Source organism: Pteropus vampyrus, unplaced genomic scaffold (genome assembly GCF_000151845.1).
Source record: "Pteropus vampyrus isolate Shadow unplaced genomic scaffold, Pvam_2.0 Scaffold354, whole genome shotgun sequence".
NCBI lineage: Eukaryota > Metazoa > Chordata > Mammalia > Chiroptera > Pteropodidae > Pteropus > Pteropus vampyrus.
Window position 1 is genome coordinate 1,625,727 of NW_011889135.1, and position 16,975 is coordinate 1,642,701.

At 36.9% G+C, this 16,975-nt stretch overlaps 1 protein-coding gene across 5 annotated transcripts in view; it reads left to right on the forward strand.

The window, feature by feature from the left end:
* The window catches only part of SMARCA2 (SWI/SNF related, matrix associated, actin dependent regulator of chromatin, subfamily a, member 2), a 164,151-nt gene that overhangs the window by 38,978 nt on the left and 108,198 nt on the right, over positions 1-16,975 (forward strand). For all 5 annotated transcript variants that reach the window (XM_011379109.2, XM_011379110.2, XM_023522681.1 and 2 more), the window contains 5 exons: positions 1,499-1,625; positions 3,569-3,742; positions 4,814-4,987; positions 7,268-7,438; positions 15,468-15,521. In XM_011379109.2, the coding sequence (XP_011377411.1) occupies positions 1,499-1,625; positions 3,569-3,742; positions 4,814-4,987; positions 7,268-7,438; positions 15,468-15,521 (700 nt within the window). The remainder of the gene's footprint in view (positions 1-1,498; positions 1,626-3,568; positions 3,743-4,813; positions 4,988-7,267; positions 7,439-15,467; positions 15,522-16,975) is intronic.

A 16,975-nucleotide genomic window follows, 5' to 3' on the forward strand; every position in this document is an offset into this window, starting at 1 on the left:
TCCTTACTATCATTTTTAAAATTCTGAAAAAGATGACATTTTATTTCCCTACCAGAGCAAACAACTGTAAGTTTTAAAAAACGCTTGTTTTGATATCTGGGCTATATGAAATATTAAGGTTTTTGTAGCATCTAAGAAGGTTGTAAAACACAGAAGGTTTTACTTTTTCATGTGAATATATATCAGAAAGATTGACAAACCATAATAGTAATTTTTAACAGACTCTTTAATGATCAGCTTTTAAAGTTGAGATCTAGGAAAGTTCTCGATTAGAAAGTATATTTTAATTATCTGCAGTGTCCCTGCAGTGGTTGTGGAGTCAGGCGGAGGAAGGGTTCAGTCTTGGCTCCCTCCCTTAACTAGTTCTGTGAAGTCGGCATGTTTCAACTTCTGTTTTCTCATCAGTAAACTAGGATCATTATACCTTATAGGTTGTGTGTGTGTGTGTGTGTGTGTGTGTGTGTGTGTGTGTGTGAGAGAGAGAGAGAGAGAGAGAGAGAACGAGAGAGAGAGAATTAAATAAAATGATGCATTAAATGCACCTAACTTAAAGCAATTAATATTAACTTAGTTTAACTTATTGCATTTTTATTACTATTCTTTCTTTCTGGAAGTTTATTCAAAGATAGTTTTGCCCCAAATTTTGGGAGAGATAGTTTTAAAAATAGATTTAAATGGCATGTAATTATTTGTAAGGAAAGGATCCAGGTGAATTCTAAAATCAGGAGTTTATTTGGGTAACAGTAATGGATCCCAAATGAATAAAGAAAGCGAGATGTCTTTTATTTTCTATTCTGCCTTTATTATGTGGAACTACCTCCAGTTATATTTTTGATAGCGTCTAAAATGAGACTCCCCAGCAATCCTTTTCTAGAAATTCTTAGTTTTTAAATACTGTTTACTTTGCTATGTGCCATTTCTTTTTTTCTCCAGCAAGCACAGCTCACAGAGGAAGTGGCTGTGGTTGGCAGGGCTCTCTCTAAATGTTTTGGGTTGGCTGATTTCTGTGGCCTCAGCACCTAAAACTACTCTTGTTCATTCAGCTTCAACAGTGGTCATCAGCATCCTCTTTGCAAGGAGGGCACATGGCCCCATTGCCTTAGGACAGAACCAGAAGTCAGAAAGAAAACTGTTGTTTCAGCCCTGTGTGGTGGCCAGCTGGGCATTTGGGAGCAAGTCAAATTTTCTCTCTCTGTTCAGAGTGAGTAATTGCATTTGACTTTCCTCCTAGGTATGTCATGAACCTTCTTTCCTAGGTGTTAGAGAAAGTTTATGTACAACACCAGAGTGTTAAGTAACATGTAGCACCTGTCTGTGTTAATGCAAAGGTAGCTTTTCTCTAACATCAGAAAATCTAGTTGGGTTTAAGAAAGCAGCCATGAGTGTCTGAAACAGGTTTTGCCACAAACTTAAACCTAAGGTTATCATTTATCATTTAAGACTAGATTGTAATGTTTATTTCTACCTCTCTCACTCCTCTTTTTTTTTTTATCTTTAGACTTCAGGCTCGCATAGCTCACAGGATACAAGAACTGGAAAATCTGCCTGGCTCTTTGCCACCAGATTTACGAACCAAAGCAACCGTGGAACTGAAAGCACTTCGGTTACTCAATTTCCAACGTCAGGTAATACCTTTTCCTCAGCAAATCTGAGATGTGGGAAGGGGATGTAATTGTTGGAGATCTGTGTATCCTTAAGTATATTCAATATTATTATAAAGATATAAATTTAGTAAGATAGTGTATCTTTTAGACCAGCAGCACAGAGCTAAAAGTAGCGAAGATGAAGGTGCTTATTCTATTTTTCTCTTCTGTATATCAGCAACATTTTTTTTCTCCTGCATTATGGTTTACTAAGTCAGAGTCATGGCATTTTGTTACCACAGATGAAACCTTGAGAACAAATAAGGTAGCTCATGTTTGCCTTTATTACTCCAAAGAAAAACAAGGTAAGGTGGTAGATCAGAGCTTCTTTGTAAGCACAAATGTCTATAATTCTAGCCTTGACCATGAAATAAATTTTAACGAATATGATACACACACTACTGAATTAATAGCTCCTCGTTGATAGAAATACATAAAACTGTGTTTTGTAACTGTTTATTTTTCATCACAATACAAGTTTAGATCACATCAGACCCATATATTGACTAATCAGTGAATTATTATCTGTTGTTCCTGCTATGGTTTTCAGTAGTCACTGATTAATAAAAGCTAACATAACCATCTGTTTCAGAATTGCTAATTGCTAACTCAATAGGACACTAGTGGAATGAAATAGAGCTAATTTTCACTTTGGTGAGTTTTGTCTTATGGACCCAAAAGGTGCGGTCTCCTGGTCTGTACGTAGACTCATTTAGCCAGACGGGAAAAGGAACCCTTCATCTCCAGTCAGATGGGTTTGTTTGCTTAAGGTCTCAGGACATGCAAAATGAATTATTAATGAATGAAAGTAGTGTGAAAGTATTGAATTACATGACTTGGTTTGTTGGAGGATGCGATTAAAATCACAAGGCACCTTACTTGCTATTGTCATATGAACTTGGGAGTTACATTTGCCCGTTGGTTATAATATCACAGGAGTGCATCGATATGGCTGGGTGCTCCTTGGCCATAGGTTTGTGGGAGTAGATTAGAGTTTAAATTTTTTTTTTTTAAATGAAAAATTACAGAAGAAAACTTCTCTGAGTTTCATTTACTTCTTTCTTGTAGGTGACTTCATAAAATACGTCGATAAAGTGTTAACATGTTGTTAAAAGAATATTATCCACGTATATTTTTAGGAATAAGATCAGCTTCACTATGATCTAATTTTTGTTTGCTGTTATTGAAAAATCTGTTATCTATGAAGTTTCCTAATGGAATTAACTATAATTGGTGCTGATTTCAGATTCAATTGAATTATTATTTTAATGTTTATTCCCATCACCTACTATCACATAGTATTTAATATGGATGAGTTAATATATTTATGATAAACTAAAAGAAGTTCACAATATAGTATAAAATTTGAATATCTTATATAGAATATCATTGTTAGGAGTGGGAGGGAAGCCAAAACTAGTATTTCCCATCTCTTATAGGAGACCATGAATTAACGTTGTTTGAGTATCTGCTGCTATTGTACATGAACAGGAAATAACCCTTTTATTCTTTTTGCAGAGCAGCATTAAAGTTCATCTTTAAACACAAAAAGAATGTTAGTATGGCATTCAAAGCGTAAACAATTTTTAAAGCTTATTAACTGACTAGTATCATTAGAATAATTAAATGGAATGAATCAACTTATTTGAAATGCAGGACATCATCTACTTTTTTGTTGTTTTTATGTTTTAGTTCTGTAATTGCTTTTTTCCCCTGAATTATTTAGAAAGAAAAGTTGTGCCATCTTTGAAAATACCACATACATTTGGTATGATTTAGTCTCTTCGTTTACTAAAAGGCCATCCATGGTTGAGAAACTTATAGAGTCCCCCATCCTGCTCCACTAAATAGAAACGAGAGAAGAGTACGGTTCAGGAGCCTGGACCCCGTTTGGGGAGGCTCTCTAACTGTTTCCCTCTTGACAGCTGAGACAGGAGGTGGTGGCCTGCATGCGGCGAGACACAACCCTCGAGACGGCTCTCAACTCCAAAGCGTACAAACGGAGCAAGCGCCAGACCCTGAGGGAGGCCCGCATGACAGAGAAACTGGAGAAGCAGCAGAAGATTGAACAGGAGAGGAAGCGCCGGCAGAAACACCAGGTGCTTGGGCCTGGGCTTTGCATTTCCTCATGTGGACAGTGATGTCCGACTAAGTAATTGGGTGGAGTCAGAACGACTGAAAAATGTGCCATTTTGGGTGGAGGGGGGAACACAGAACAGAGAAGTTCCTTGCAGCGTACATAGTCTGACCACTTCGTTTTATAGATGAGAAAACTTAGGCCAAGCCAGGTAAGTGGGCTTTCTTAATTCTAATAGGTATCACCTTCATCATCCATGGAAAGCTACTGACTGGATAGGTTTCCTAGAGCAAAATCCTGGGGGAATTGGAGAAGAAAAAAGAAAACAAAAAGTTATTTTTATAACAAATATAAATATGCTTTCTTCGAAGGGCCCAGTTGGAGGTTTCACAGGGGCAGATATTTAAAAACATTCCTTTTTGGGAGTTTGGAAATATTTTGATGTAGGATTTGATTTTGTGTCATAATCCTATAAATTATGTAAATTATGTTTGTTTTTCTGTGCTTAATTTAGTGCCTAGCTTAGTTTCATTTATAAAAAAATGTTGGATTTTTATTGTTAAAAAGGGTACACATTTCCCCCTCCTTTATTTAAGAAGTGTACAAAAATTATGTATGGAGATTTTAGCTCCCTATCAAACCTTCAGTCACAATTCTAAGGTTTTTAAATTATAAAATTACAGCAGAAGAAACATTACTTTTGTAACGTAATTCTCGCTGAAAATACCCACCTCCCTCAGGTTTATTTGTGAGTGATGGATTGGCTTTTTATTTTGTCATCACCATTTTATAGGTCTCTCTCCATTTTGATCTTTTCATTTTCATGTGGCCACACCCTCAAAGTTTCAGAGACTTCTCTTCCAAAGGCTGGCACCTATATAACCTGGAGAGGTCATGTTTCCCACTGGCTCCGTAGCCCACACCTCAGCTATGGAGGCATGCCAGGGCACCTATCCTAAAATAGTCCCAAGTTTCTAGTATTTCATTGTTGTTAAACACGCACTGAGAGTCTTCTTGGACTACACTGAAACCTCATAGGACATTGGAAAATGGATTTTAAGTATTCCTTTCTCCCCTCCTTTGGATCCTTTAGGAATACCTGAACAGTATTTTACAACATGCAAAAGATTTTAAAGAGTACCATCGCTCTGTGGCTGGGAAGATCCAGAAGCTTTCCAAAGCCGTGGCAACTTGGCATGCCAACACTGAAAGGGAGCAGAAGAAAGAGACAGAGCGGATCGAAAAGGAGAGAATGCGCAGACTGATGGTAAGGGGCCCACCCGCCTCCAGGAATCCAGGAAAATGCTCCCCTCACATCCTTTTCTGTATGGAGAATGCTAACTATACCATAGTAGAAGAAGAAAGTAAAAGCTGCTTATCAAATATATGAATATGTTCCTTTGAACTTCATGGTGATAGTGTGAAAACATCCTGTCTTTCCTAGACAATGCATACCACAAATCTTGGGCTACAGCTGTCGAGTATAGTATTGTCATGTCCTAGCGTAGATTGCTGTTCAGATTATAGCTTCTCATGTAAAGGCAGGCACTATATTTCACAGGAGTTTTAATAACCGGATCTGGAAGGATGGAGATAGCCGTTTTTTTCTTTTTTTTAAATATTGCCTCTTTGAGACTAATGGCATGAGTTGTTTTGAATGAATATCTCATTATATTGTGTCTTGGAATCTAAGGTCTCTTTTTGGGGGGAAGCCCTTGTCTTTTTGTAATGGCAGAAAATTTTTCACACAGTGTAAAAAGTGATTTTTAAGTCAATTTTGAAATGTTGCTTTTTTTGTTTATAGCCGGAGTATTGTCAAAGGCTATTCAGGGATCATTATTTTTACACTGTTATTTTTAATGGATATATAACCAAAAAGGATTGGTTTATATCATTGGCCTGTGTATTTTGGTTTTATTGACCTTTTTGTTTTATTACTTTTGGAATTGAACCTCAGAGCACAACATGGACTTTACAAAAGTGTATGTGATCTATAGTGATAGGAGACTGTACCTGGGACATAATGCCTAATTACTGCATGAAGATAAAGTCATTAGCTTCAGCCCATAGTTCTATCTTGGGAATATTCTAAGTGACACTGTTTTCCTTGCTGGTCTTAATGGCTTTCATTTTGTTTTCATTAATTTTTTGGATTCCAGAGAGTAAACACCATATTTTAAAGGGCTCCGTGTCCAGGTGCTACTAAATCTTGCAATCTTCTCCTGCCTCCCTCTCCTTTTTTTGAGAAAGAGAAGACTGCCCAAGAAATTTCTAACTAGCTAGGGAGACCATTTTATAGTAATCTGAGCAGTAAGCAGTCAAATTTGTCTGATTTAACTGAAGTGAAACTATATTAGAACTTCAGTAACAGATTGGTTTGACACTAATGATTAGGCATTTGCAAACCATTAATTTTTGCAATTAAATGATGGAATATACAGATAACAGAGAAACTGAAGTTTTTTATCACTCTTTCTTCAAGTGAGATCAACCATAACCAAAAGCAATTAGAGTTATAATAGCATTTGAAGTTCATGCTCATCCACGGGGCACACAGCAGCTAGACTAAGTGATGAAACTGCTGTCACTTGGGCAAATACTGGAGTGACACCCCTGGACTAAAGATCCAAAGCTTTTCTGTAATAGAGCTGCCTCTTAAAGATTTTGTGGTGTGTTCCTTTTATTCTGCATCACATGAGGAAAATATTTTTGAGATGTCCTTCTCCTGGGACATATAAAAAAAGATTTCTCTTGAAATGGCTCAGAGTACATCAGAATTTTTATTTCATTTAACCTCATAATGTTGCTTAATGGGAAGTGGAGGTGGGATTTATCTGTTTTATTGCTCAGTGGTATCAGACTTCAGGTGCTAAATGACTTATCCCCAGTCACCTAGGCCCATAATGTAGTGCCAATCTGTGTTAAAAATCCCCCTGATTTGACTTTTCCTATCAACCACAATGTTTGTAATGCTTATAAGTATAAGAAGTTACTTGTTCAATGCCCATATGGTTTTTTGCCTTTATCGAAATATTTGTGAATGAACGGGTATTATATCTGGAATTTGATTTAAGACAATCCAGTTTGAGATTGTGGGGAGGACTTTGGGGGAAGGGTAATAATGAGACAGGAGTCATCATGAGTTAATTTTTGTTGCTTGGAGTTAATAATATGAGAGATTATTCTATTCTCTCTACTTTTGATTATATTTGAAAATTTCCCAAAGTTAGGAATAAACTTCAAATGGTGCATTGTCAAATTTTAATTTTTTGTACAGTTAAAGAAACACAGACGAACAAAAAGTTGACAAAGAGTTCTTGGTCCCAGCACATAGTGTGGCTGTGTGTCCTGACTTTGCCGTGAACCCAGTGTCCTGGGACATAGGCATCACACTTGTGCGGGTGTGAGAACTCGTGCAGCCTGGAAAATCCAATGTGCTGCACTCACCACCAGTCAAACTTCAGACTGTCGAGGGGAGGGAAGAGGGGGGAATGGTGTTGTGTGCACATTTTTATTATACTCTGATCGCACTTTTCTTTCTTAACAGGCTGAAGATGAAGAGGGCTATCGAAAACTAATTGATCAAAAGAAAGACAGGCGATTAGCTTACCTTCTGCAGCAGACCGATGAGTATGTGGCCAACCTGACCAGCCTGGTTTGGGAGCACAAGCAAGCCCAAGCGGCCAAAGAGAAGAAGAAGAGGAGAAGGAGGAAGAAGGTGAGTGCCCTCCTGGTGGCCACTGGGTCTGGGGTGTGTGGTCAGGAGCCAGCTTAAGGTACGTATTGTTCTTTAATAAATACTCCCTAGCACACTAATGCAAGGCTTAGATGATTGAATTACAAAAATCGCTTGCTTATGTAAAAGGATATGACATGAAAGAGTTGATTAGGCATACTAAGGCAGCAGATTGGAGATGAGGGCGTAATGGGTAGGCTGTATTAAATGGAAACAATGCAGTTCATATTTCCATTGTTTCATACAGAATTTAAAAATTAAATGAACCTGGTCAATAGGAAAAGGAAAAACACAGGCATAAATAAGTGTGTACTTAAGTGGAATGGTAGTGTGGCAGGGGACTGTTCAGTTGAGAAACTGGAGTGAAAATTAAGAATAAAATGCAGTGTACAGATTGAAAAAAAGCCAGAGAAAGATGTAAGATATAGCTTTGGGGTACTTTTGGGACAAATTTCAGCCTCTTTATTTGGACAGACAGCAATGCAAAAATTGTTCATTGAGTTTAGCTTCCCTGTGTCACACGAGGTCAGAGTTTTAGGTGATTATAGAAAACAATAGCCTTATGTAAAATGAGTTCTAATTATCATGAGAAGTGAAGGGTAAGATTTAGAATTTCTGCTCTGCAGATAGTCTATCACAACTCAAGAGTAACAAACATACTAGTGTACGTCTGTGAATATATCTCCTCTTTGAAGCTAAGTAGTCTGGTAATTTAGTTCTTGGTTTTTTGTTTTCATGGTAAATTCTGATTGGCCCAGGTACAAACATCAACAGCAAGTCTTCCTCAGAATTGTGAAGATTGAGGGTTGGTAGCACATAATCATTTATTCTCTGCACCGAATAATTGAACAAAATGTTTTTCCAAAAATAATTAATTTCATGGCTCCTGAATTCTCATACTTGTTTCATAATTAAGAAGGAAGGATAAATGATTGAGAAGGTGCCTTCCTGCACCTGGCTTCTTTAGCATAAGATAGCTTCCCTTATTGTGAAGATGAACAAGGGATGACTCAGGGCTTGGATTTAGACATTTCAGTGGTGAGGAATACCTCATTTTCTTGTCAAGATAGCATTATAGACTTTGCAGAATTTCAGCTGCCAATTTCTGACTTAAAAAGATACTTTCAGAGTTCATGAAGAGCACATAGGCAAACAGATACAATTCTGTCATATTCCATATGTGGATCCCATGAAATGCTAGTTTTAGTTTTTCCTCATCCAGCCATGTATTTTTGCGGAGGTTATTACAAAAAAGGTCATTGTTAGTGTTTTTAGTATTAAAGTTCATATTCTACCTTTCATTGTGAGTAAAAGCTAATGGCCCAGATTTGAGCTTCCAGCTTATAATTATTACATTCCTGCCATAGTATTAGACAGTTATATCATCATAGGCAAAGAAAGATATATAATTGAGTGGTAATGATTATGCCTTTATTTTTGTGTTAATCTGTACAGAGCGGCAACCAGTCACAATATTTTTCATGGTGCTGCCAACTCTGCATGATCTATACTTTGGCTCTCTACCTCCAAACTCTTGCCTTTAGGTTTGCTAATAACACTTATTCTATTTTATGCATTTGCTCAGCAAACATTAATTGAACACTTACTATGATCTAGGCAGTATGCTGGATGCTGGGGGAGAATGTGTAATGGTGAGGAAAAGCACTCTTGCCTTTTCTCTCAATTTAATCAGAAAAAGAGGGCACAGACAGGTAGACATTAATCAAATATGGACCTAAATATATAATTATAAACTGTGATGAATGATGTGAAGGAAATACTGTGAGTCACATTGGGCATAAGGCCTGATTTCCCGGCAAACGAGAGACAATCCCAAGCACCTCCTGTCTGCTTTGTGGATATCTCCTGGCATCTCTCGTTGATGATCTCACATGGTCGAATGTGTAGAATTATTGGTTCATTATCAGCCCTTGACCTCTTCGCTGGCATGCTCTCAGGATGCCTAGCATTTGAGCCCTCGTTGCCCTCTGGAGAAATGGGACAAAGAAGGTAAAAAAGAAAAAAACAAAAAAAACTCAAAAAAACTGGGCCCCTTCCTAGTCTTTCCTGAAAACTGTCTCTTTCATGGGGCTTTGAGACTTAGTTCAAAGTGAGTCACCCAATTCCTGGTTGCACCTTTACACCGATGCAAAGAAAATGGATGCTTTCAAAGGTTGATTCTTTGACACTTTGGATTATCTGGAGTTTTTCTTCCCTCCATTAGAGTGAATGATTGAGAGTTGCTTGTTCCAATTTCTCTGTTGGGGAGAGGAACTACGACCGGAAACTTAAAAATTCTGTGCTGTCCCTTTCAGTCTTTTTCCCATAGAATTGCATATCATCATGTACCCATCTACATTTTTTAATTAAGAAAGTCATCAATAAATCTTTGTTTTGAGAAAAGCTTTTTTGCCCAGTGAACTTACGGCATTGAGCTAGTAGCAACATTTGTAAGACAATTAAGATACTCGAAGAACTGTGCTATTAAAGATGAGTATGATTGACCTTGTAATTTAATTGGAAAGGGGTTACTTTTTACTTTGTGTTAAACTCATGTATAATTAAAAAAATAGCCCTAGTGTAAAAGAGAAGGCCTTTTCCCCCCTTGGGGAGTTTATTGTGTTTAATTGTTGTTAGTCAATAATATAGTGGGGTTCCTTTAACCTGTCACGACCTTGTTTAATTTTCTTTTCTCACCATTAGAACCATTTCTATGAAGTATACATTTATAAATCATTCTCAAACTTCCCCTTCTCAGCCTGGTCTTCCATTAATACTTTGAAATGGAAGAAAAAGAAGTAAACTCTATGTATCTTCTTAAATGTTAGAGAAGGAATAATTTTTAAGGAATTGAAATACTTAATTGTATGAAACCGGTATCTACGATATGACAGGATGAATGCGCTATTATGTGCACTGATTGTGACTCTGAGGTCCCCGTCCTCTGCCGTGATTGTTCTCTAATCTACTGGATGACTACAGGATAAAAAGGGGAATGGGGTTCGCTAAAGCCACTGGGTGTATACAAATAGGATAGAACATGCTAAATTAGAAAAGTGGACCACTGTCCAAATCATGTTAGCGCAGTCTTTTAAATCCACAGCAGCATAAGAAAACATATCATACTAACTTGTTCTTATTCTCTTGTAGGGTATTTCATTCAAAGATACATTATCTAGTGCTCTAGTCTCCTGATCTGCCAGAAGGTGATAAGAGCAGTACCTACATCCTAGATTTGTTAGAGTTACGTGGAAAAGTTTGTCTAAAGCATTTAGAGTGCTCCCTGGCACATAATAGGTGCTCAGTAAGTCATAGTTATTTTATAAGGCAATTCTGTTGTATAAATGTAGGATCATGGTTGCTGAAATTTGGTTATAGGTTTTGTTGGAAATGAAATCTTCTTTTTCCCCTTATTATATATTCTCTGTGATGTTGAGTAAATAAATAGCCATGATTTTTTCTAGTTAAGAATCACCTGGATATTGTCTTTGGGGACAGTGACAGGTTCTTTGACTATTGAGACATGCAGTAGGAAATGAAGATTTATTGTTTGGGGTGGACTCTGCTTACCCCTTCCTCCCCCACTTCTACAAAGAGAATTTGTAATTATATGATCTCTAATTTGGAATAGTTTCTGGTGATAATAAGGTATTTTTCACAAGGTTTAGGGTGTATTTTTTCTTACGCTGTGGTTAGGAGCCCAGGCTACCCCCTGTCCTGAACCTACTGCTTAGGAGTCTCGCCATTTCAGGGGTTCAGCTTCCCAAGCTGTTGACTTCAGGCCAAAAGTAAATATTTCATTCCCTCTTTCAAATCTTGCAATGGGGTATATACCAGCAGAACTATGCCCTTGTTATTTATTTGTGACATTTCTTGGAAACCAATGATACTAATAGGAACCTACTCAGAGAACCCATGGGGGAACGCCGTGCCAGAGCTTTTTCATGGTGGTGTTTGCTTTTCTTTCTGAAAGTTCTTTTGTCCTCTCTCTCTCTCATCAACCATGATTATGAGTAAATCTCAGGACTGGGATGTTTTAGAGGAGGACCTTTCCATCATAATGTATGGATCAATATAGTAATAGGAAATACGTTTTTATCCTTTTTAAATATCAAAAAAATCAGAAAAGCCTTTTGGTATAATTTTGGGGGAAAAGGGCATCAGATGCAAAGTAGTAATATTGTTGAGACATTCATTTTAAGTTCCAGTTGCTCTCCAATTTTTCTCAATTCTTTTCTCTTAGGTTTTCCTCAGAGATGCAGGTTTTCTCTATAAGGAGATTTTCGTAGGTAAATCTGGGTATTTGAGTGTAGCAACTGTTGTAAAGATAGGTGAACACAGTGCCATAATGATTAGATTTATATGATTAGCTCAGTGTCAAAATGGGTGAAACTAGAGGTTTGGATCAAAGTCCTGCTTAACTGGATTGACCAGTTTACTTGAGTCAAAATGTTAGAATTGGTTTTCTCTGCAAGGCACAACCAATGTGCAATTTCCTGTTAATTTGATATTCTTGGGTATTTTTTATTGTCTGATCACCTATCTTAATGCTCAAAGGTCTGCTTAAATGACAGTAAAAATAACCCAAGTGGTTTCTGAAAGCTTAGTTTTCCATTGAAACAGAACGAGTCTTTAAGATGCCAGCACATTTGAATGTTGTTTCAGCATATTATAACAGCACCTGCTGGGGGATAAAGTGCATTCACTTTAAAATATAGATTGTAAAATATTTGCTATAAAACTGTTTCTTTACAAAATGAGGCTGTTTGTGGCCTATGTCGTGGTAATCTAAATAAAATGTCCCATTGAAGTTTATTTTCTTGAGTTCAGCTTAAATAGGATTTTCATGTTAGGGGATTTCTTTCCCTCCTTGGCCCTATCATTGATTATTTTATGTAGCTTCTGCAAGGACGACACTTAGCCTTTCACATAGCTTTGTTCCTGAACATTTCTAAAGGGAATGTATGAGTTGACGTTGGCCTTGGAAATTAGGACCCCAAATTGTCTTTAGGTATGAGTAATTTGTTTCATATTCCCTTCCATGACTAGGCTAATTACCCTCCTTCTTTTCTCCATGAGCATAATGAGTTCCAAACTTTGCAGGTAGGAAGAAGCCAGTACAAAGTTCCTTTAGCCCTGATTAATGGATGAACTTCAGTGTTTTGTTTTGTTTTGTTTTGCTGTTAATTGATGGAAATAAGCTCAGGCATCAGCCAGTAATATTGATGTGTTTATAATCAAATGATACAGATAACTAGATGTGAACATTTCTCAGGCAGTAGGAGACACAGTAGCAGCTGCCATGTCAGCACCAGGCCATTTCACCAGATGTTCAGAGACTGTCAAAGTGTAGCTCAAACAGTAGCACCAGTCACAATTTGTTTGGAGTTAATCTTGAAACACAAAAAGGTGTTTTTGTATTGTTTTGTTTTTTGGGGAGAAGCGAGGGAAGGAATAAAGTATCAGCTTGATGTGTAAAGGTGAATTTACGAGAAAGCACACCAACCAGAAACCTTCACCAACCTGAAAGAATCCAAAGCATGATGGGAGAACTTGGCATCTCTTGCATAGAGTAGACTGCCACCTGGCTTCCACCTCATATAATAACATAGCCAAATTGGATGTTAAGTACAGGGCAAGCAAGAGAAGTCTCACAGAATGCCAGTTCAATTGGGAATTGTGTTCTTAACTATTTTGATTTGTAAATATATTGGTACCTAATTACAATAATAATAATATTTCATTGAGCATAAGCATTGCTCGTGGTGCTTACATTTATTCATTTATTCACCAAATATTTAGTGCTTTTTAAGTGCTAGGCGCCCTTGTAGGTGTGAGAATACATGAGTGAACAAAATAGACAAAAATCCCTGACTTTGTAACCTTATGAAGCAGTTTTCAGACAATGCTATAGCCAGTCTTGTATAGACATAAAAGAATAGCCCTCGGACTGCTGTCGATTCTTTCACATTGTGAAGATTGACGCTCGCGGTGCCCATTACATGTGACATTGGGTTGTACATTCTGAGATAGTGGCTCAGTCCTGCAACAGCCCTATGAGGTGGTAGGGACTGTTACTGCCTTTAATTTATAAAACAGGGAACCAAGACACAAAATGATTTGCTCAAGATCAAACAGCAAAGGTTTCTTGCATTTAGTGGCACAACTGGGATTCAAATGCAGGTTGCCTAATTCCAGAACGAAATTTCTTAAATCTAATATTACATAGCTTCTCAAGTTTGAATTAGTAGAATTTTTAAAGTCAGTTTGGAGGATTTTAAGTAATGGAAGGGCCTGATTATGAGGCAATTTTTAGATAACACGCTTGCTAGTCTATAGCATATTCATAGAAGAATATCCTTAGAACAGTTTTGATTCTATTATTTATGGTCCTTCAAGCTTTTTAATGTACTATTCATTGAAATGGTGATCCAGTTCTAGTAGCTAGATACTGGAAATTGGCTTATTCATTGTCTCCTTTGATTTTCTTTGTTGGCTAAATTTGTAGCTTATTTCTAATTTATATGGAAAGAATGGTGGGATTAATTGACTTTCTCCCATTAATTAAAACAGTTGCCTGAGTATAGTGCCTGAGAATTCCAAAAATGGAAACTTCAGGGGTTGGTAGCAGGGATGGTTCTTTTCTGAGCATTTCTGCCATTGTTCTCTGTGTTTTTAGCCTAGACAGGAACTGGCACTTTTCGATACTGATCATTCCTTTTGAGCTTGCAAACATTTTAACTCTGGGGTGGCATAAACAGAAAATTAAATTCTCTAGAAATCATAACCAAAGGGAGCATTTCATTTCCTACTCTTTGGTGCCTTGTGCTTTGGCATACACACATGCATCTATTTTTGCATGATAATTATAAAAGAACTTCAAAATTTTCAAACATTTATGGAAACTGCATTTCTGCAGTATGGACAAAAGGCTGGATTTTAAATAAAACATTTTCTATAAAAGCTGTTTTGTCAAGAGACAATTGAGTTATTTTCATGGAAAGCAAAAATGTATTATATAATTAATGCCTTAAATAAACAAAGTGGAGTTAACATTGATTCTGTATCATTATATATTGTTAATTAACTAAAGGGCCCAGGGGAGGAAAGCTCATTTTCTTAAATGTCTTGATAAAGCAAATGACTAAAGTTGTTTTCTCTCATTATACTACTCAGAAGTAGTATAGCTTTCCAGCAATAACTTTAAAATAAGGATTCTGTAAAGATAATGTTAAAGATTTCACTTGTCAAAGAGGTCATTATAAATGTAAGAAATTTTGGACTGTTTTGTGTGTATTACAGATGAGACTCTTTTGGGTATATACAAAATGTGACATAACCTTAGCTTTCCCTTTAGGCTGTCTTTGAGGCAGAGTGGTTAATGGACTAAGATATTGGAATATTTAAGAAATAGTAGATGACAGAAGTTTTCATGCGATCACAGTATCTGCATCAAGTTTCCCCATATACCCACTGTGGAAATACTGTATATTATGAAATCCCATTAAGAAGAATAAAAAACATTCAGAGAATTCACAAAATTTTGTATCATTTTGTATTTTTATGACTCAAGAGCAATTTAGAGTTTATTCTCAATGGACGTTTTTAGAAAACTTGCTAAGGGAATAGGAAAGTTGAGCTCATTACATCAGTATTTGTCTTCATAGTGCCAAACACAAGAACATTTCAGATTCTGACCTCTCGGTGCTGCCATGTCTTAAGCTCTTTGGATCCTAGAAGACACAATTCACAGATCTCTAATGTCCTGACCTTGAATCACATCTGGCTTTAAGTAACTCTCTGCATGTTGCTAATAAAACACATACTTTGTTTTAGATAATGAAAAGAAATAAAAATAAAAAGCATTGATACTTCATCTTTGTTAGGTGACAATGGGTAGTAATGGAATGCTGTTACATACCCCAGAGTTACCATGAAGTTCTTCCTGTACCCATCTTCCAGGTTGACTGGTAACATTTGACATTTGACTGGTAACGTTGTTGTTTTACAGAAGGCTGAAGAGAATGCAGAGGGAGGAGAGTCTGCCCTGGGTCCAGATGGAGAGGTGAGGGATTTTTGCATCCATTTTTATTGTGTTCTGCTCTCTGAGTCCCTGCCATACCTTGCAGTACCATTGTCTATGTATACTAATTTTATTTTTACTCAGCTCTTTATTTTTAAATGAAAATACTAGTACATTAGTATAGTAGAACATTAGGATAGTATAAAAGGGACTGAAAAGTAATCTGCTTCCTTCTCAGACTGCCAGTCAACTGATATTAAATTTCTTGTGTACCATTCCAGAATTTTCTGTGCACATACAAGCATATGTTTATGCATACTTAGAATGTATAAAACTCTTAGTTCTATAATTACATTTGCCCAGTAAATGACACAGAAGCATAAACTATGACCCTTTTTCCTTGGTTTATAACTAATTTAAAATTATAAAACTCCATAAGCCAAACAGTTCACATAATCAGTTAACTTAATTTTTTGACATCTTCTATAGGCTTACAGTGTAGCTTCTATTTGTAGATTCATTAGCATGTTCCTATATTTTATTTTCTAGTATTTCTAATATTCTCCCAAATCATGAAAATACAATTACTCATTTACCAGATTTTTTCCCCCTCTGGAACTCAAGATTCTCTACTAATGATTCACATGAGGGTCATAGCCACAGAGCAGGGTGGGAAGGGAGTTTGTTTCAAGCTGCCTTCTCCTCTCACAGATTTGGATAAACCCGCTCAAAGTTTGGATAGGTGGAGGGTTGCCTCTTCTCAGTCCAGAATCACTGTGCATGTGACATGTATTGTGGGTATGAACAGCCTGGATGCAGAAGAAAGGTTGAAACCCCTATTTTATGCAGAAACTTCTTGAACAATAAATGTTGCTTAACCACTATAATCCATCACAAGGAAAGAAAGGATCGGGATAAATTTCTAATGTGTAAGAAACAATCATGAGCTGTTATGGGGGAAGAATACTATATATATATATTAGAGCACTTAGAAACACTCTAATTTGTAAAAGCCCTGCCTTACCTAAGCACACTTCACATCGGTCTGTAATTAACAAGCACAGGAGGAGAGATTTAAAATGTTAGTGTGATAGCGCTCTTATCTCTTATTTTCTCTTGAGAAAATAACCTACACATCTTGGGCCTGTGACATACACCTTTTTTTTCTTTTAATCTTAGCACATTGTGTTCTGTTTGCCGAAGTTGGCGAAGTGGACATCTTACTCAGTTTGTTTGGAAATAATATTCTTACTACACTCTGCTGTGTTCATTCAGTGCCTGTGCCAACGTTTTCATTCCAGCTACCGTCAATCCCAATTTTCTTTGAGGCATGGCATCTAAAGCAATAAAACAAACTGTACTATAATAGTTCAAGACCATGGAATATGATTTTTCCAATGGAGATGATAGCGAATGGTAGATTGCATTCTACGTGAGCGTGTAGGAGATGTTTTACGTTAATGAGGAAGAGGCTTCATCTTGGCGTGCAAAGTAAT